Source organism: Thamnophis elegans, chromosome 9, assembly GCF_009769535.1.
Source record: "Thamnophis elegans isolate rThaEle1 chromosome 9, rThaEle1.pri, whole genome shotgun sequence".
Classification (NCBI taxonomy): Eukaryota; Metazoa; Chordata; class Lepidosauria; order Squamata; family Colubridae; genus Thamnophis; species Thamnophis elegans.
Window position 1 is genome coordinate 68118221 of NC_045549.1, and position 21009 is coordinate 68139229.

The 21009-nt window shown below is 45.6% G+C and overlaps 1 protein-coding gene across 1 annotated transcript in view; it reads right to left on the reverse strand.

The window, feature by feature from the left end:
- NFXL1 (nuclear transcription factor, X-box binding like 1) overlaps positions 1-21009 on the reverse strand; it is a 50943-nt gene that overhangs the window by 18890 nt on the left and 11044 nt on the right. The window contains 24 exon segments of the mRNA XM_032224502.1: positions 1742-1763; positions 3023-3092; positions 3095-3113; positions 4798-4841; positions 4844-4956; positions 6966-6984; positions 6987-7034; positions 7037-7061; positions 7063-7085; positions 10000-10009; positions 10011-10111; positions 10650-10707; positions 10710-10754; positions 13342-13352; positions 13355-13408; positions 13411-13464; positions 14686-14760; positions 14763-14799; positions 17564-17589; positions 17592-17651; positions 17654-17662; positions 18765-18809; positions 18812-18860; positions 18862-18926. Coding sequence (XP_032080393.1) covers positions 1742-1763; positions 3023-3092; positions 3095-3113; positions 4798-4841; positions 4844-4956; positions 6966-6984; positions 6987-7034; positions 7037-7061; positions 7063-7085; positions 10000-10009; positions 10011-10111; positions 10650-10707; positions 10710-10754; positions 13342-13352; positions 13355-13408; positions 13411-13464; positions 14686-14760; positions 14763-14799; positions 17564-17589; positions 17592-17651; positions 17654-17662; positions 18765-18809; positions 18812-18860; positions 18862-18926 — 1082 coding nt within the window.

The window sequence follows — 21009 nt, forward strand, 5'->3', positions numbered from 1 at the left end:
GATTTGAACCGCCAAACTGCCAACCTTTCTGATCGACAACCTCAGCATCTTAGCCACTGAGCCACTGCGTCTCTCTATTTTTTTTTTTTAAATTAAATCCCCTGTTGTTTTGCAATTAGAAATTATACTTAGATGACTGCTTATTACAACATTACGGAATTCAGTTCATGAAAATAATCCCTTTTTACTGAAGGACACTGAGCATTATTTTAGCATCAAAATTCAAAAACTGAAGCATGTTAAGTTTAAATGTTTCCTTAAAGTTGTGTCATGTAAATCAGGGTGATTTTACATATATTGAGTTGGGAACTGGAATTGCGTCTTTTTGCTTAGCTGGGGAGTGGTGTTACCCATGTATCAGATTCTCAGAAATGCACACTTAAAGGTTGTTAAGGAGAGAAAAGGAACATGCTAGAAAGTGCGGGGAAGATCAGAGGTGTTGATTCTCCACAATCCACTAGATCTGGGTGTCAAATTCGCGGCGTCATGTGACGTATCGCGACTTTTCCCCCTTTGCTAAACCAGGTATGGGCGTGGCCAGCGAGGTTTAGCAGCCCTGCACTGTTATAACTATGTATTGTTAAGTTGTACTGTGTGTCTGGCAACATTTTTATTTATAGCACAGAATAAATAAATTTATTACTGCTTTTTAATATTAAAGCCACTCTTTTGGTCCCAATAGCTTTTAGATAGAAAAGTGGTATCAGTCACATAAAGAAAGGAAAATAAATACTGGGTCAAACAATTAAACTATGTAAGACTTTCTGCTGTGAACATCCAACAACATGGAAGAATAGCATGCAAGGATGTTTTGAAGCTCTACAATCTTCTTAACTGACTCTTAAAAATAATTATTTCCACTAAAAATAAAACTTTCAAGAATTAGCCCACTCCAGGGGAAACGAGAGAAGGAAATGGACGAGGGGAGAGGGAGTAGGAGAGAGGGAAGGAGAGGGAATTGGAGAAGAGGAGAGAGAAGAGGGGAGAGGCGAAGAGGAAAAAAAACAAGGAAGGAGAAGGAAGTAGAGAGGGGAAAGGAGAGAGATAAAATATATAGAATGTTATGGTACAACTATGAAAATAATGTCTAGAACTATGACGTACAACTTTATATATTTAAAAGAGATTATAAATTTATGATTAAGAGAATATTGGTTATAATCAGGTTGTATAAACTCTGTTACTCAAAAAGGACTACCATATCTTTCGGACTATAAGACGCACCTTTTCCCTCAAAAAAGAGGGTGAAATCTGGGTGTGTCTTATACACTGAATACAGCATTTTTAGCCTCCCAAAACCCCACCGCCTTTGCAAAAATGGCCATGCCTAGCCTTTAGGAGGTTTTCAGAGTGCTCCTGAGGGCTGAGGGCAGACATGAGCAAAAAATGGATTGTTTTTTGCTCGCTTTTGCCCCCCCCCCAGCCCCCAGGAGCACTCTACAAGTCTCCTAAAGGCTATGCATGCCCATTTTTTGACACATTATTTGAAATATGTCAAAGGTTTAATCAAATGAGGACCACGCGCTTACAAACGCTTTAAAACAACTTTGCATTACTCATGTCAAACTTTTGGATGAAAAACTATCTGCGGGTTTCAAACCAAAAGCAAAACATTTCGGCTGCAAATAAATTTTCATGTCAAATCAATTAAATGCTAATGCTTAATTCTGAGGAGTCTAATTAAAACCAAGTTATGCATGGTTCAGTTTTATTTCAAATAATGACAGCTATAATGACTCACCTCGTGTTTTCCAAGGCATTGCCTGCAAGGAAAAAATAAACAAGCTCAATTTATTTAAATGCAATTCCATTTTGTTCATCTGAATTGATTATTTGGGAACTCTTCCGAGAGATCCTTTGGATGGGCTCACTTGTTTACCTTTCTAGATGGGCAAAGAGAAAACCTGAAGTCTCAGCATGGAGAACTTGCTTCATTTAGCCTGTTTTATTAATGGGGGAGAAGGACATGGTGGCTCAGTGGCTAAGATGTGAGCTTGTGGGTCAGAAAAGTCGGAAGTTCGGCGGTTCGAATCCCTAGTGCACGTAAGGGAGTAAGCTCCCCTTACTTGCCCCAGCTTCTGCCAACCCTAGCAGTTCAAAAGCATTAAAAATGCAAGTAGAAAAATAGACTGGGTTGCATGATGTGCTTCTTTTAATCTGCTTTCCTTTGTTTGTTTTAACCCTTCTTTTAAAATTTATTTTCTGTAAGCCGCCCGGAGTCCTCCGGGATGGGTGGCTTATAAATTTAATAAATCCAATCCAATCCAATCCAAGTGTCTGAATTTGATCATGTCACCAAGGGAATGCTGCACTGCTCGTGAATGTGAATACGGTCATAAGTGATGGTTTCCAGTGCTGTTGTAACTTGGAAGGGCCAATAAATGAACCGTTGTAAGTCGAGAATTGCCTGTATTACGCATTTCTACCATATGCACTGAAAGTAGCAAAGCAAAAAGCTCCTTCCTTCCATCTTGGTCGGAGCTGCAGCCGTTGCAGCTGGAGCGTGTTTGCAGTAGTGCGTCGCGGTTTTATTTTATTTTATCAATTTTTAGTACTCCCATTGGATTCTTTTTTATTTAATTAACGTTTTTTTTGGTGGAGATAACAGCGTAGAACATAATGCAAGCAAAAACTTTTGTTTGCTGCGAGAATTAAATAAGCATGGGAAAACCAAGAAACGCCATGGCACCAGCCCGGGATCTCTCCCACCAGTGAAGACAGCAAAACAACCAAGAATTGAGGAGCTCTTTGTTGGCAAGAGATCGGTAAGTAAAACTAATCCCCCCACATCCACAACAATCTGGAGGGATTAGAACGGGACCAGCCAAAAGATGTGGCAAAACAGCATTTACTAGACTATCTGGTGGTGGTGGGTGGTGGTGGTGGTGGTGAACAAACTGAAAGCCAGCTCTTCTCACAAACAACTAGCCCAATAACTTCCTATATGGAGACCGAGCTACAGGCAAAAAAGGCCACCAACAACCAGATAATTCAGCAAAAGCAAAATGTTAAAGTCACTTACATTGGTATAGGGACTTTGCATGGAGGACAAGGCAATGCTGTCTGGATGAAAGCCGGAGCGGCGGATTTCTCCAGGGGCCAGCGGGCTGATGCTGTAAGGGAAAAAAAAATCAACAGATAATCCAACGAAGCTTGGCTTTTCTGATTTAACATATTTTTCAGACTATAAGATCTATCCCATCCCAAATACCATGCCCCCACCCTCCCCATTTCTATGGCAGCGATAGCAAGGTAAACGAAACAGAGGCTGACAATCAGTAGAATTGACTAATAGTCTTAGCGTTCCAAATATCATGCAGAATTAAATCAGAGTCCAAGGCAGAGCTATCCTTAAAGTTCCAATTTAATAAGACAGACATGTTGGCATCGTGCTGTGGAATCCCAATTCTGGTAGTTACATCGGATTCCCACCCAGATGAAAGTTCATGATCTTGTCCCCACACCACAAATCCATCACATGGTCCAATCTTCTTCCACGCTGGCATCTCCACCCAGCTGGTTCCGGTCAGGTGCAGAGGTGCGGAGACAAAAGATGACCTTGGGCTTCTAGAAAAGAATGACAACAACACATTCCACAATTCTACTCCTTCTATTCCCCCCTCCCAACTACTACACTATTGAAACAGCACAATGAAATAAGAGAGAGTGTGGCAGGCCAAAGATCCTAAAAGGGATATAACTGCAGGCCTGACAAATAGATGATTACGGTAAAGGTAAAATGATTTAAGGTCTCCCAAAAGGGGGTGAAAATATCTGTGCATCTTATACAAGACTGAATGTTGCTGAAGCCCCGCCCACCCACTGACCATTTTTGGCCTCTGCATGCCCCGTTTTCAGGCCTTTTTTCTGCCTTTTTCAGGGCTTTTTTTGGCCTGTTTTTGAGGCTTTTTCGGCACTTTTTTTTAAAAAGCCAGCTGAAAAAAGCCTAAAATGGGCTAAAAAAAGCCAGCTGAAAAAAAGCCTCAAAAATGGACCAAAATACCTCATAAACAGGCTGAAAAGCACCTCAAAAATGGGCCAAAAACCCCACAAAAACAGGCCAAAAAAGCCCCCAAAACAGGACAAATTGCCGCAAAAAAGGGCCATAAAAGCCTCAAAAATGGGTAGAAAAAAGGCTGGAAAAGCCCCCCAAAAGGCCCCAGGAAGGGCTGAAAATGCAGTGCGTGGAAGCCCCCCCCTTTTTTTGCTTTCTTCTTCTAAATTTAGCTATTTCTTCTGAGGGGAGGCTGCCTGTCAGACTGCAAGCCATCTTTTCTTTTGGGGCTTCAGGCCTGCAACACTTTCTACTGTGGGAAAATGGGAGATTATACGGAGTTGGGTGATGTGTAGCTATAACAACATTCTTCTTAGAAAGTCAAGGTCATTTTTCTCTCTGCACCTGGCCGGATGTGGATGGGAGGAATCTGTCCTCATGGCAGTGAAAGATTGGACCACGTGATGGACTTGTGGGTGTTGGACAGGATCTTGAACTTTCAACTGGGTGGGAAAACCGGGAAGCTTCTAAATTCAGGTTTTCCCCCCGATGTGCCAACATGACATCTCTAATAAATTGGAACTTTGAGGAAACACAAGCCGCGGAGATTTATTTCGTTCGGGGTGTTTTTAGAACCCTGACACAATAAGGATCAAGAGAACAACAAACCTTTTAAAATTTCTAAAGCTAGCAAACCTACAGCATCTATCTGCAGGGTTTGGGGGTGTTTTTTTTTGCTTTTAAACTCTCTTTTCTAAGAAGAGTAGAATAAACTTTTAGTATGTTACGAGCTTCTGTCTCACCAAGCCAGTTTGCTTCACAAGGGCTTCGTCGTGGCAAGAAGCAGGCACAAGTGGCCGCACTTTTCAAAAACTTTCTTGCAGATCTGGTGGCAAGGAGGGCAAGGGCCAAAATGGCAACTGTGTTTCTCTCGACAAGGATGATGGCAAGTTGGCGGCTGCCTAGAACAAGAAAAAGAAATTAGCCCAGTTGATTGATCACTATTAGCTACTTGGCATGATGGATATTCGTGGTTGTAATCTATAGAGCAGGGGTGTCAAACTCAAGCCCGGGGCCTGATCCGGTCCGCGGAGTGCTTAGATCCAGCCCGCGGAAGCACCCTGGAAACAGTGAAGAACCGGCCCCGGCGCCTCTGCCAGCGAAAATGGCACTCGGAGGCACGGGCAGCCCTCTGGAACTCCGTTTTCATTGGCAGAGCGTTGTAGGAGGCCATCGCAGCCATAAACGGAGCTTGGGAGCCCGTTTTCTCTGGCAGAGCGCTCGGGCCACCACCGGTGTCCCCAACAGGAGTGACCTCAAGCTGGCCATGCCCCCCCCCCTCCTGAGGTTAAACACAACCCTGATGCGGTCCTCAATGAAATCGAGTTTGACACCCCTGAACTAGATTCATTTCCTCCCCACCTGCTACGATGATCTTTTAGCGCGTAGCTAAAACCACCTTTACATCAAAACAATTGATTGCACAGTAATAAGAGCAATAAACATCTCTGAGTCAGCACATTTTTTTGAAGGATATTAAGGCTTGAGAAGCTTAGAAAAGGACAACTAGAAGCATCAAGTGACCAGAATATCCATTACCAGTGAAGTCAAAACGGTGAAGAAGAAGAAAAATTCAGTAAGATGGAGTATATGATACAGACTCCTAAAATTATTAATGGTCAGAACGAAGCAATCACAATTTATCCCCTCATAAATTCACTGGGCAGCCCAGTAAAACCAAGGTAGATAAGTGTTGAAATTCTGTGACAATTCATGAAGGTAAGGATACAGTTTTCTGCACTTTTCTTGGCAAGGTTTTTCAGTGGTTTACCTGCTTCCTAAGGCTGAGAGAAACTGACTGGCACAAGATCACCCAGTTGACTTCATGCCTAAGGTAGGACTAGAACCAGTGGTAGGTTTCAGCCGGTACGCCCCGGTACGGGGTACCGGTGCCTGCTGGGAGCAGCAGGTACAATTCCGGTACGGTGCTGCGGAGGACCCACCTGCCTGCCCGCTCTTACTGGTATTTGACCCTACCGGGCCATTTGCACATGCACATTTGACCCTACTGAGCAGTTGAAGCATTGCAGGGTGTGGTGTGCAAGTGCACATAGCGCACATGCACTTGGTGGACGCCCAGCCCCGTCGCAGCGTACCGTGACGGGATCCGGAACCCACCACTGACTAGAACTCATGGACTCCTGGTTTCTAGTCTGGTGTCTTGATCACTACAGCAAACTACTCTCAACCCTAGGAAGAAGGCGAGAGCAGGTTGGAGTTCTTGCCAGAAACTTGCACGGACCATTTGAGGAGGTCTCCAGGTGTCAACACTGGCTCAAAGCAGGGGTGGGCCGTTAGGGGTTCGCAGGTGTTCAGGAGAATCTCTAGCTAAGGTTCTGTGCAGCTCAGAGGAACCTCCAAATCCCACTCCTGGCTGGCCCCCGCCCACCCTGCCATGCCCCTCCCAGGAATCCCCGCATAGCCTGTTTTGGATACGGTAAGCGTAGGGCGCGTGTGGAGGCTTGGGGAGGGTGACAAACGGGCCCTACCGGAAGTTCGGGAAGGCCAGAAATGGGCCTGTTTCCAGCCTCCAGAGAGCCTCTGGAGCCTGGGGAGGCAGTTTTCAACCCTCCCAGAGACTTGAGGAAAGCCTCCGGAGCCCAGGGAGGACAAAATGCCCCTTCCCCCCCTGTGGTGCAGGAGGCTGACTAGACCATGCCCACCATGGCTACTCCTGCCCAGCAACCAGGCAGAGAACCCCTTGTTAAATGTTGAAGCCCATCCCTGGCTCAAAGCAACCCACCTCCCTCAAAAGGCCAGCAAAACAAGGCTTTGTGGCTATAAGCTGCAGTACAGTTAATTAAAATTTGGAAATAGTAGTTCGCAGCTTTTGCCAGTACATAAAACGGGTTCTACTCTCTACAGTTTAATTTAAAAAAATAATAATAACAATAAAAAAAGGAATACTAACCTGCAGAATTCTTTGCACCTGGGGGTTTGGTGGTACGCTCTCTCCCACAGGGTACTTTGAGAACAGTTTACCACAATTGCACTTCACGTCCACGGTTTTCAGGGCATGGATAGCAGCTGCCTAAAATTTAATACATAGCCAGTTTTGAAAGAAGACAAGTAGAAAGCCACTGGCAGCTATCATGCCTCATCTCCCACAATCAAACAACTAAGACTAATTATATCAGGCACATATTCAAGACCATAAGGGAAAGATTCTCCTCGCACATATATGCTAGTCGTTCCTGACTCTAGAGGGTGTGCTGATCTCTGTTTCAAAAGCCAAAGTGCCAGCACTGTCCAAAGATGTCTCCGTGGTCATGTGGCCCGGCATGACTAATGCAGAAGGCACACAGAGCGCTGGTACCTTCCCACCAAAGGTGGTCCCTATACTTCTACTTGCATTTGTATGTGCTTTCGATCTGCTAGGTGGGGCAGAAGCTGGGACAAGTAATGGGCGCTCACTCCATTACGCGGCGCTAGGGATTCGAACCACCGAACTGCTGATCCTTCTGATCGGCAAGCTCAACGTCGTAGCCACTGAGCCTCCATGTCACTGTATCGAGACCATAAGGAGGCCTTCATTCACAGTTTTGAATCATGTGTCCGTTACATATTTACAATGCATCTCAATCAAAAATTATTCATGAACAATAATCTATTAAATGATTAAAGGGGGTGTAAATATGTAACAGATAACCTCTGATGGCTCAGAGGGTATCTATTACATGTTTACAACACATCTCAATCAATAATTGTTCGTGAACAATCATCTATTAAACAAGACGTGATGGCTCAGCAGTGAATACGCTGAGCTCTTCAGCTGGAGAGTCGGCAGCCTGGGTTCGAGATCTGAGCTCCGAGAAATGGGGTAAGTTCCCGTTCCTTGCGCCAGCTCACCTGCCAGTTCAAAATCGTGCAAATGCGAGTAGATAAATAGGCATCACTTTGGTGGAAGGCAACAGCATTCCATGCATCTTTGGCACATAGCCATGCTGACCACATGACCACAGAAATTGTCTTCGGACAACGCTGGCTTCCTCAGCCAAGAAACAGATGACTACGGTGCCCTAGAGTTGACGTGACTGACCTTAAATCATTTTACCTTTACCGTAATCATCTATTTGTCAGGCCTGCAGTTATATCCCTTTTAGGATCTTTGGCCTGCCACACTCTCTCTTATTTCATTGTGCTGTTTCAATAGTGTAGTAGGTGGGAAGGGGGAATAGAAAGGAGTAGAATTGTGGAATGTGTTGTTGTCATTCTTTTCTAGAACCCCAAGGTCATCTTTTGTCTCCGCACCTCTGCACCTGACCGGAACCAGCTGGGTGGAGATGCCAGCGTGGAAGAAGAAGATTGGACCATGTGATGGATTTGTGGGTGTGGGGACAAGATCATGAACTTTCAACTGGGTGGGAATCCGATGTAACTACCAGAATTGGGATTCCACAGCACGATGCCAACATGTCTGTCTTATTAAATTGGAACTTTAAGGATAGCTCTGCCTTGGACTCTGATTTAATTCTGCATGATATTTGGAACGCTGACAGTATTAGTACAATTCTACTGATTTGTCAGCCTCTGTTTCGTTTACTTGCTATCGGCTGCCATAGAAACGGGGAGGGTGGGGGCGTGGTATATGGGATGAGAATAAATGGTACAGGAGTGATATGGAAAAGGGAGTTTTCTTCTCAACATCATCTGCGCCTGCTACAGGCCGGTGTTTGGACCTAGTCAAGGCCAACCATCCTGTATGATGATGCCTTTTGGAGATGCAATTCACATGACACCTAAGGGAGTGGCAGATGGGTCACTGGGATGGGGTCGTTGGAGGGAGAGGGCTGGGTTATCATTTGATATGTACTTGCTCGCACCTTTCGGACTCAGATCTTGCTTACTTTTGCTGCTATCTTTTCATTTTAATTCCAGGAACAATGGAGTTGGGAGTTTTCTTTCTCGGTTATTGATGGAGGCATGCTGACATGATAGCTATTTCTCTCTAATTTCTTAAAGTTCAGAAGTAAACCCATAAGATGTCTGACTCCTCCACAGGGCATCTGTCTATGATTTGCCAAAATTAACATTTGTTTCTGCAAACAAATCTGAAGCACTTTCATAGAATAATTATTATTAGTTTCCATTATATCGCGTGCACACCAGAACCAATTCTGTGTGCACGCAATATAATGGAAACTAATAATAATGTGGAAAGCTTATTCATCGTCTCAGCATTGTGAGCCATGTTTTCCTCAAGCCCAAAGCCAGCAACTAAATTATAGGGTTATTCTTGTGCAATTTTCATCAATGTGATAAAAGCTAAACATATTTTCCTATCCAACTATTTAATTCAGTGCATTAAAAATAAGAAATAACTTAAATAACATTATTAGAGCTAGTGGGGATATTATTGTTTTTTACTGTTCATTCTTTAAGATATTTCAATCCTGTACCATCTTTTGACACAATCCTATCAAGCCAACAAAATTAATAAGGCAAATGAACTGGAGTGAGAGGTTTTGACCTAGCGCACCTTATCACAGAAAAGACAGAATTTAGGTTCCAAAATACACCCCAAAATTCTTTGACCTATCTGCAGATCAAAGCTCAGATGTTTTTTAAAGCCACAACTGACTTGGTCTCTTCATACATTAGCTTTAGTGAAGCATGCAAACCACCATCTGCATTTTTTATGTTGGATGAGAATAGCACATCTTTCTCCTTCTGTCCTGGCCACTATTTACAGAAACACGACTGAGAGCATTTTAAGGAACTGCATCACGGTTTGGTTTGGTGGCAGCAGTGCCTCAGATAGAAAGTCCCTACCGAGAGTGGTAAGGACAACTGAGAAGATTATAGGAAGCGAATGGGGTGAGCGAATACTTTTGGCAATGTAGTGTATCTGTGATTATATACAGTCAATGTTTTGCAGCTCCAAGCAAGGAGTCAGATGCCATTCAGTTTAAATGTTATAGCAGGATTTTCCAGCTCATTCTTACCTCTGTGGCAAGACTGAAGGACACTTGTGATTACGACATCCTAACGTTCGACCACAGCCTTGGTCACATGACGGACAATTTCCAGGACAACACTGTATCAAATATATAAGTTCTTAAATATAGAAATTGCTATATGAAATTGCAAGCCTATCCAGATTTCCCTGAGTAATGATATTATGTAGACCTCTGTTTCCCTGAAAATAAGACCTCCCTGGATAATTAAGCCCGATTGGGCTTTTGAGTGCATGCGCTAAAATAAGCCCTCCTCCAAAAATAAGCCCTCCCTAAAAATATGCAACATGGCAGCAGCCATGAGGTGACCATGCTTGCCGCTTCCTGCACCTCAAAAATAACTAAGACTTCCCTGAAAATAAGGCCAAGCGCTTATTTCGGGCGTTAAAAGACAATAAGACCCTGTCTTATTTTCGGGGAAACACAGTAGCAAGACTTAGTAATAAGCATACATCTATATTTGATCTTCTCTTCTCTTTTCCTAACATATTCTTCCTCCGCCTTTCTCCCTTTGTATTTTTCAGCATAATTCTGCATGCCATCATAGATCCAAAATGAACTGAAACATTGAATTTCTAAAACACAGGACTAAAATACAGCACTCGTCTGCCCACATTTACCTTTCTCTGCACTGGTGCTTCGACAATCCCGTATTTTTGTACATTTGGTGTCACAGAGGTATGGTTTATGGCCAGGGCAATTTGCTTCATATGCTTCCCACAACGGCACTGCTTTTCAACTTCCTAACAAGGTACCATGGAAAGAAACAAAGCGGGCATACATTATGCAGGTCCAAATCTCGTTACCTACCATGTTTTTCACACTATTAGACACACCTGAGCATAAGATGCACCTAAGTTTAGAGCACTGGTGGTTCCGGATCCCGTTGCAACTGGTACGGTTGTAACGGGCGTCCTTCATATGAATACGTGCAGTGTGCGCGCATGCGTCTTACTGTCCAACGACGCCTTATGTCCTCTGGGAGGGGCCATTCATCGTCCACTTGTGGCCTTACTCCCAAGTCAACCCCTGTTCTTTAGCTGCTCCCTTCGTCTGGCAATTCTGTGCATCACACACTGGGAACAGGCTCCAGCTGTTCGTCTGCCTCACTGATCCCTGACCCTGGAGGCAGCTGATAACTGGCATATGGCTCTGGCCCCCCTCTCTGCCTCCAACACAGAGCCCTCATCAGAGCCTTCCCCAGACCTCCAGGAACTGGCCCGTGTTCCTCCCCAACCTCCTCACTGTCTGAATCTGCTGCCAACTTTGCTGGCGGGCCACAACACTGACAACAAATTGGATGAAGTATAAAATAATCCTTTAGGGGAAAGATGAGCAGGTTAAAATAGTCTCACAACTGAAAAAAAAAATCTATATAATGAAATCTATATCGTTATCTTATTTATTATTATTTACCTGAATATAACGCTTTGAAAATATCCTCAGTTACCTCAATTTCTGGGAATAGCAATAGCAATAGCAGTTAGACGTATATACCGCTTCATAGGGCTTTCAGCCCTCTCTAAGCGGTTTACAGAGTCATCATATCGCCCCCCCAACAGTCTGGGTCCTCATTTTACCCACCTCGGAAGGATGGAAGGCTGAGTCAAACCTTGAGTCGGTGAGATTTGAACCGCTGAACTGCAGATAATAGTCACTGAAGTGGCCTACAGTACTGCACTCTAACTACTGAGCCACTTCAATAACTTATTGGGATCCCCTTTGCTGATTGTGAACCAGTTATCCACACACGGTTCCTGTGTGGTTCAGTATGAATGTCATTACAGGCAATCCTCGATTTACGACCACAATGCCCCATTTCATGAGCTTTCTTATCCCAGTTGTTAAGTGAATCCCTGCATTGTCAACAACATGGCTGTTAAGTGAATCTGGCTTCCCCATTGGCTTTTATCTTCAGGAGGTCGCAAAATGAAATCACATGACCCTGGGACAAAAAATAGGAGACAGTTGCCAAGCAGCTGAATTTTGATCATGTGACCACGGGGAATGCTCCAATGGTCATACGTGTGAAAAACGGCCATGAGCAGGGTGGAAATTCTATTGGCTCAGACGAGTTTGGGTGAACCGGGAGCTCCAATGATCATCTGGGAGAGAACCGGTTCGCTCTGATGATCAAGTGGGCCCGCCCATCCACCCGCCCCTGCGCTTTACTGACTTTATCCCCTCAGCGGAGTCGCGCGGCAAAGTGGATTGCTGCGTATCCCCAGCAGTAATGCGGAAGGTAAGTATTTTCATACTTTCTTATTTCTCCTCCCCCGGATTTTATATGTGTCATCTGAGTTATTTGCTTGGTGCTTTATTCCTTTCTCTTTCTATTTGTATCTTTTTTCCAAGCCAATCATAAAATCGCCCCCATGTCCTGTAGTATGCTGATTCCTCTTTGTCCTTTATTCTCAATGTCAACCTGTTCATTTCTGCACAATCTAATATTCTTCTTTATTACCTCCCCTTCCGATGGGATTTTGTCCTGCTTTCCAATTTTGTGCAAATACAATTCTAGCTGCTGTTATTATTGTCCACTCAAATATGAGTCTTCTTTAGTACATTTCTCTGGTAGAATATCCAATAAGAATATCTCTGTCTTAAATTCGAAACGGTTGTTAAACCGGTAGGACAGTGGGGATTGCAGGTGGTACGCCCCGATACGGGCATACTGGTGCCTGCCAGGAGTATCGGGTACCGTTCCGGTGCTCCGGAGGGCCCACTTGCCCGCCCGCCCTCCTTACCTGTATTTGAGCTCTTCGCACTTCCTTGCATGGAGCGTACGGTGCCTGCGCTCCGCTCCGCTGAGGAGCTGGAGCGTCGCGGAGGTGTCGCAGGAGGTAAGGAGGTGTAATGCGCGCTGCCCGCGTTCATGTGATGGACGCCGTACTGGTTGCAACGGGAGTCCGGAACCCACTACTGTGGTAGGACCTCACCTCTGGCCAATAAGCCACTCTTAACAATGTCATTGTAACTTCGAATGGTCACTAAATGAACTGTTATAAGTCAAGGACCGCCGGTCTTTGGATCACCTTCACTTAAATATTCTCCTAAACCATTTTCCCCAAGCCATTTTCACCTAATTACTTGGGGATTATCTTGGTTTTGAGCAAAAGGAACTGGAAAACTACAAGATGTGGAAGCCTGCTGGAATCTCATTATCCCCTAGAAATAATGGGAGATAGGGAGTTTTTGGACTCAGTGAGAAGCGTCTGCGTACAGGAAAAAGAATTTAGCGCCTCAGGAATACACCCTGAAAAGATCATCCTTTCGAAATGAAGCAACGCAAATCTATTCAAAAGAACCGGAGGGAAAGGAAATGCTAACCTGTCGGCAGATTCGCAAGCACATCGATGGCAGCGTTGCGAACATCTGTGAAGCTCACATTCAAGAACTTGTCGCAACTATCTCCACAAGTAGGCACGTCTTCAGTACACGGCAAAGAGAATTCTAAAATAAAAGCGAATTGAAACCATACAAATAGCAATAGTAGCAATAGCAGTATGACTATATACCGCTTCATAGGGCTTTCAGCCCTCTCTAAGCGGTTTACAGAGTCAGCATATTGCCCCCAACCAACAAATCCGGGTCCTCATTTTACCCACCTCGGAAGGATGGAAGGCTGAGTCAACCCTGAGCCGGTGAGATTTGAACAGCCGAACTGCTGAACTGCAGTCAGCTGAAGTAGCCTGCAGTGCTGCATGTAACCACTGCGCCACCTCGGCTCTTGCTTCCATTGAATCATCATCTTTTAATGACCCCCCATAACCCCTTGTGGGGTGGAGTCTGGGCAACTGAATGGATTGTTTTAATGGCCGGATGCTCTTCCTGTCGCCTATGGGGAGGTTTTGTCCAGCAAATATATTCTCGTCCGTGCCCAGAGAGAGAAATATCTGCCTCTACCTAGGATCGAACTCACAGTCTCCTGATTGTGAGGTGAGAGCTCCACCTCTAGGCCACCGCACCACTCCAATTGTTGCCATTTAATATTACAGAGGAAGATGCAAGGTTGTATTTTCACGTGTTTTGCATTTATCTAAAAGAAACATGTTGCTTCTAGACATGTTGTGTTTTCAAAATCATATGATCAGATGTATAAATAGTTCCAGGCAGAGGTATTGCATATCACTTACAGCCACTTTCAATAACCCAGTTCTTTTAACTACTTTTATTTTTTCCGTCTTTCGCTCGTTCTTAATGCAACTTGGACAGTGGTAGAATTCAAATAATTTAACAACCGGTTTCTCTGTCCTAATGCCAGGTAGGTAGGCGGGGCTTAGTGGTCATGTGACCGTGTGGGCGTGGCCACTCAACATTACTCAGGTCAATGGACACTTCGCCTTAGCTGTTACAATGTAATGAGGGTTTAACCGGAGAGGCAGTTTCTGTAAGCAGGGCCATAAAGATGAGGCTAGAAACAACACCAGAATGTTTCCTTCCCGCCTTCCTTACAGGGTTAGCCCTGTAAAGTGGAAAAAAAACAAAAGGAGATTTCTTCCAACAACCTTTTCTCCAAACTGCTTAGAAAGGTTAACAACCGGTTCTCCCGAAGAGGGTCGCGAACCGGCTGAATCCCACCACTGAATTTGAACCACAACTGTTTTAGGAAAATTGTATTAATCAAAATAACTTTAACAGTGGATAAAAAGACAGCGGAGAAGGAAACTTACCTTGATTTCCCACAAGGACAAGACCTTTTCCCAGATCTGGGACATTCTCCACAGGAGCCACCGTGACAAATTTGTCACAGACATGATAGCCGCAAGACAAGGTTCGCCCACAAATCTTGTGAGAAAATACACATAGCAATGGCAGTGAGGACACGGAAACTTCTCAAATATAATTCAACAAAACAGAAGAAGAAAAGCAAGTTTCTCCAAATAAGTTACCGTATTTCGGAGTATAAGACGCTCGAGTGTATAAGAGGCACCTTAGTTTTGGAGGAGGAAAATAGGGGGGAAAAAATTCTGCCTAACAGGTATTCATCTGGCTAGCGGTCCTTAGCCTAGGCTAGGGTCGGCAATCTTAAATACTCCAAGAGCCACAAAGGTCCTAACCGGAAGCCTCCCTGTTCAATTCTGGAGCTGACCGGAAGTCCTGTTCCCCCACCATAGAGTCTCCTAGTCTGACATCTTTTTTCCTCTACCTGTCCTACCTGCCCTATCAATTGAGGAGCTGACCGGAAAACCTGCCCCTTGCATAGTCTCTCCTCCTGGGGCACCCTGCTCCCCCCCCCAACCGGAAGCTCCTCTCAAAATTGTGGTGCCAACTGGCGACAGGGAGCCTCAGTAGAGCGATGAAGGAGCCACATGCGGCTCCAGAGCTGCAGATTGCTGATCCCTGGCCTAGACAAACATTAGTTTGCTGGTTGTGAGCGTGTGTGCTTGCCTCGTTGGGGATGAAAGGCAGCTTCTAAAGCACAGCTGATCGCAGCAGGTAGCTCCAGTTAGTAAAGCAGGTGAAGCACAGAAGCGGTTTTTTTTTATTCAAACAAGGCTGCAGCTGTTCTGGGTTTCCATTTTGGGCTCTGCGCCTTGCATTTTCAGCTCCAACGCCCATATGAGGACCGTTCAAGGCTGCCGGGAGCGCCAAAGCACATCACCGCTGATTGCCACCTGAAAACATGACACGCAGAGGCCAAAAATGGGACGCGCAGAGAGTTTGGGAGGCCTGTAAAGTACTCCCGGGGCCAGGGAGGGTAAAAATGCCCCCATTTTTTGAGATGATGTTTTCACTCATTTTTGCCCTCCTCAGCCCCCAGAAGCATTTTGCAGGCCTCCCAAACCGTCGCACGTCCATTTTCGCAAAAAATGGGATGTAGTGGCAGGGTTTTGGAAGGCCAAAAATTGCTGTATTCCGTGTATAAGACACGCCGAGATTTTCACCCTCTTTCGGGGGGGGGGGGGAAGGTGCATCTTATACTCTGAAAAATACAGTATTCCTTTGATCACTTTGTGTCCAAACTAAATTTGACTCTTAGTACAAAAATGTCTACAGTCGATACCGTAACTAGGACAATTCCTATTATTATAACAGCTGAAGAAGGGAAGGTCTGCAGATGGGAGGCGAAAGGCCTGGAGACTAAAATGCATGAAGAACAGTTGCAGGATTTGGGTATGGCTAGTCCTAGAGAAAAGAATGATTAAGGCTAACAGGATAACAGTATCACCTTTAAAGCCCTACATGGTCTAGGACCCGGATATCTGCGAGACCGTCTTCTGCCACATACTTCCAACGACCGATAAGATCGCCCAGGGAGGGCCTTCTCCGGGTGCACATCAGCCAGACAATGTCGGCTGGCGACTACCTGGGGGGAGGGCCTTCTCTGTAGCCGCTCCGACCCTCTGGAATAAACTCCCCCCAGAGATCCGGACCCTACCCACTCTCATGGCTTCCGAAAGGCTCTTAAGACCTGGCTATTCCGGCAGGCCCGGGCTGTTGAACTCCGGGCATGACAAAAACCGCGCTCCACTAAAGCGCACCCGATTAAACCGCGTCGCTGATGTCATCAGCAGGGCGACAACAGCGACCGCGGAGAAAAAAGGCGCTTTAAATAGCGTTTTGAAAGCAAGCTGATTCAAGTTAAGGTAAGGGTTAGGTTTAGGGTTAGGTTAAGGGTTAGCTTTAGGTTAGGGTTAGGTTAAGGTTAGGATTAGGTTTAGCGTTAGGTTAAGGGTTAGGTTTAGGGTTAGGTTTAGGGTTAGGTTTAGGATTAGGTTTAGGGGGGTTAGGTTAGGATTAGGTTTTAGGGGGTTAGGTTTAGGGGTTTAATTTAGCTTTAGCGTTTACAGCGTGCTTTTTTCGTCGCACTGTGATGACGTCAGCTACGCGGTTTCGTCGAGCGCGCTTTAGTCGAACGCGGTTTTGTGGTGGAACCGTTGAACTCACGACTGAGTTCCAGCCCCAATTGGATTGGATGTGTGTTGTGGTCTTTTTAATCTATGTTTCTGTGTTTTTAACTTCTATTTTACATGTATTGTGTAAGTCGCCCGGAGTCCTTCGGGATTGGCGGCCTATAAATGTATTAAACATCAAACATCAACATCAATATTCCAGTGTTTAAGGGACTGCCACAAGGAAGAGGGAGTCATCTTATTTTCCAAAGCGCCAGAGGGCAGCAGGACAAGAAACAATGGATGGAACTAACCAAGGGAAGAAGCAACCTTGAATTAAGGAGAAACTGCCCAACAGTGAGAACAATTAGTCAGTGGAATGGCTTTGCCTTCAAATGCTGTAGGTCCTTCATCCCTGGAGATTTTAAAGAAGAGACTGGACAGCTATTTGAAATGCTATAGGACTAGAAGACCTCCAACACTCTATTCTGAATTTGAGATCATTTCAAATTCACTGCACATATGTGTCACCAAGCCACACTGCAATTGTCATACTGAATTCCTGAACCTCTGAATGAGAACAAAAATATTCCTTTTTCCTCTTTCAATCTTAAAAACCCTGTTCATAATGTTAATCCACATTTTTGTGGGGGGAGTAGTTGTTATGATAGTTAATAAGATTGTAAACAAGTCTGCTATTTTATAAGGAAACTTACCTCATCACACTGCCATAAAGGACTGCACACGGCCTTTCTGCTATTTGTTTACCGCAGACACAACTTTGTTTACTGACTCTTGGACAGGCTGGCAATCTCCTAAAAGTGAGATGAAACCAATGATCGGAAACCAGCATGGAAAGGGACCCTTTTAAATGTGTGCCCGTTTGATGGCGGTTTGGGGAAAGGGAACTACTATCATTGATAGCAAGAGAGAAGCTTTATTCCCCTGATTTGTGAGCCATCAAATCTATCAGAACCCATAACAACACAAGAACCACAATGTAATGGAACGAGGAATTATTCAAATGTTGTGGCCTATTTGTCACCAGCCCTTCCAGCAGATGAATCTGAGGAAGACGAGGAGAGAGATAGGCGAGAGAGAGAGAGGAGAGAGAGAGAGAGAGAGAAGAGAGAGAGAGGAGAGAGAGAGAGAGAGAGAGAGAGAGAGAGAGAGAGAGGAGAGAGAGAGAGAGACGAGCAGACAGAGAGAGCCTGGGCCATCCGTCAGCCCTCAGATGGAGAATCAACAGCCTCCAGGTCTGGAGGTGACTGATGAGGAACAGGTGGGTTCCAGATCCCGTCGCAAACCGATACACTATAATGGGGTCGGGAGTCCACTTGGGCACGCGCGCTGCGCACACATGCACACCTACCGCCCTGCGATGCTCCAGCTGCTTGGCAGAGGTGGCGCAGGTGCCGTACGCTGCTCATGCGTGCACAAATGGCCCGGTTGGCTTAAAAACAGGTAAGGAATGCAGGCGGCAGGCCTGCCAAAACACAGTTCCAGTACAGTGGCTGCTGCTCCCAGCAGCCACAGGTACACCTGTACTGGGACGTACCGGCTGGAACCCACCACTGATGAGGAAGAGGAGGAAAAGCTGGATCCAGTGCCTGACGCATGATGCACAGAAGGCAGTGGAAATCCATGGGCCAATCCTTCGGACAGAAGAGTCGCCGCTGTTAGTGAAGCCCCACCCTAGCTCTGGGGATATAAAGGCAGGGAGCGGAGATAAATAAATATAGCAGACAACTATTCATCTCGCTGGCCAGGCAGACTTGTTAGCCTGCGTTGAGAGAGAAGCTTTTTGCCAGGCTGCTGGCACCCCTAATAAAGGAATCATTGCTTCAAAAGGATTTGTCGTATTTGCGGAGCTGGGTCAGAACACCAGATGAAGTCTTTGAACAGTAAAATTTGCACCTGGATGACAAGGATTTTCACAGTTGTGCTGCCCACATGGCAATTTCGTCCACAGGGCAGTTGACAAGACCATTCCTTCATGCTGCATCTCCGTGGCAACCGGCCTAGCCTTTTTGCAGTAGCAAGCTATTATGACCATCTTTGGGCAAGGGGGACATGGACCTAGGGAGGAAAAGACAACATCAAGAAGTTAACGTATTAGTACAGCCGCGACCTCAATTTAATAGACGTCAGATGTAAGGGGACAGAATTCCGTGGCACGTCAAAACCGCGCTGGTCAAAATCGCGGCGATAAAATCGCGGCCCTAAAGCCGCGCCGTCATCGCCGCGCCTCATCACCGCCGCGACAACAGCGTGGCAACAGAAGGGCGCTTCAAAACGGCGCCGCGGCAGAAAGCCGACTTCATTTAAGGTAAGCGTTAGGATTAGGTTTAGGGGTTAGGTTTAGGGTTAGGTTTAGGGTTAGGTTTAGCGTTAGGGTTAGGTTTAGTTTAGGGTACTAAGTGCTTGGGAATGCGCGATTTTGCCCTCCGCGATTATGTCATCGCGGTAGGGTCGCGTTTTTCCCTAGCGCTTAGAACGCTGCGAATTAGTCTTCGCGCTTATGTCTCCACGCAGAAAGGCTTCGCGGATTTGTGGTGGAACCCAGAATTCTAATGCACACAAAGAGTGGAAATAACAGTCGGGTCTATTGATTTAAAATGTCTAGAGGAAGGAATTTGACTTCAAACTTTCATTTGTGGGTAATGTCATACCGCAAATGACGTTGTGATGTAAAATTCCTTCCTCTGGACATCACTTATGACTGGCGTTGTTTGTAATTTATCAGACGTTTGGGAGTAAGAGGTGTTCCCAGGCTAATTCGAGTTGCCTCGACGCCACTTTATAAATCGCCAGAATAGGCCAGTGATGGCGAACCTTTTTTGGCTCCCGTGCCAAAAGCAGGGGGAATGTAGGGGGGTAGCGCTCGGGCATGCCATACCCATAATGCTATGTGCACGGCCCCACCCCCGCGTGCATGAGCGTGCAACCAGCGACATCCCCCTCCCACTTTTGGCGTGGTTTTTTCGCCCTCCCCAGGCTCCAGAGACTTTCTAGGAGCCTGGGGAGGTCGAAAACAGCCTCCCCCGGCCTGCTCCCCCCGGAAGACCTCTGGAGGCCTCAGGAGTTTCACTGAGATCAAAAAACTGGCCCTACAGACAAACCGGAAGTCACTTCCGGTTTGCTCATAGGGCTGATTTTTGTCCTCCAGAGCCTTTAGGAGGCTTCCCTGAAAGCTTCAGCGGGCAAAAATCGGCCCTACGAGCAAACTGGACTTCCGGTTTGGCCGTAGGGCCGTTTTTCAACGAGCCTTTCAGGGAAGCCTTCTGAAGGCTCCGGAGGGCGAAAAACAGTCCTACAAGCAAACTGGAAGTCTGTTCCTGAAAACGGCCTCAGAAGAAGGCCGAAGTCAGCTGGCCCGCTGACAGGGCAGTGCCTCGCGGGCCCTAACAAACGGGCCCATGTGCCACCTGTGGCACGTGTGCCATAGGTTCGCCATCACGGGAATAGTCTAAAGAAATATCCTCGCAGCTGAAAAAAGATTCATTATAAATATCTCACCCTATTCTGAACAATTGATACAGAGGAATTTTCATATTTTAATCTCATGTATTACTTTGGTCTCGATATCACTTTGTTGCATATCTCTATCTCTATCTCTTTCTCTCTCTCTCTCTCCCTACTTACCTACCTATCTTCTACCTTCCTACCTACCTACGTGTGTGTGTATGTGTGTGTGTGTTCCAGCATAACTCTGGAGCGCCTCAAGCAACCAAACTTGGTACACAGATGACTTACTGCCTGGAAATAAATATTGTGGGGATAAGACAACCCTAAAACCATGGGGTGGGGGTGGGGAGTTCTGTTATGATACAGACTGTTGTGCCTTCAATGGCTTCTACTGTACTGCTGTAAAATGGCTTTTTACTGTACAGCGCAGTGGAGTTGCCATGGTAATGGCTGCACAGTACTCCACAAGGGTGGCTCCCTCTGGTAAGGGGGAAAAATCCAACATTAGAAATTATGTTTGGTCCGGACATTTCCCCCCTATAAATAAATACCCGGACAACGCCTGGTTATCAGCTATTATGAGATGAAATGATTCCTCAAATGATAATATATACATATATCGAAACTCGTCATTTACTGATGGCGTTACGTGCATATCATTCTGTACCTGTAATGGCTTAGAAACAACTGCCTT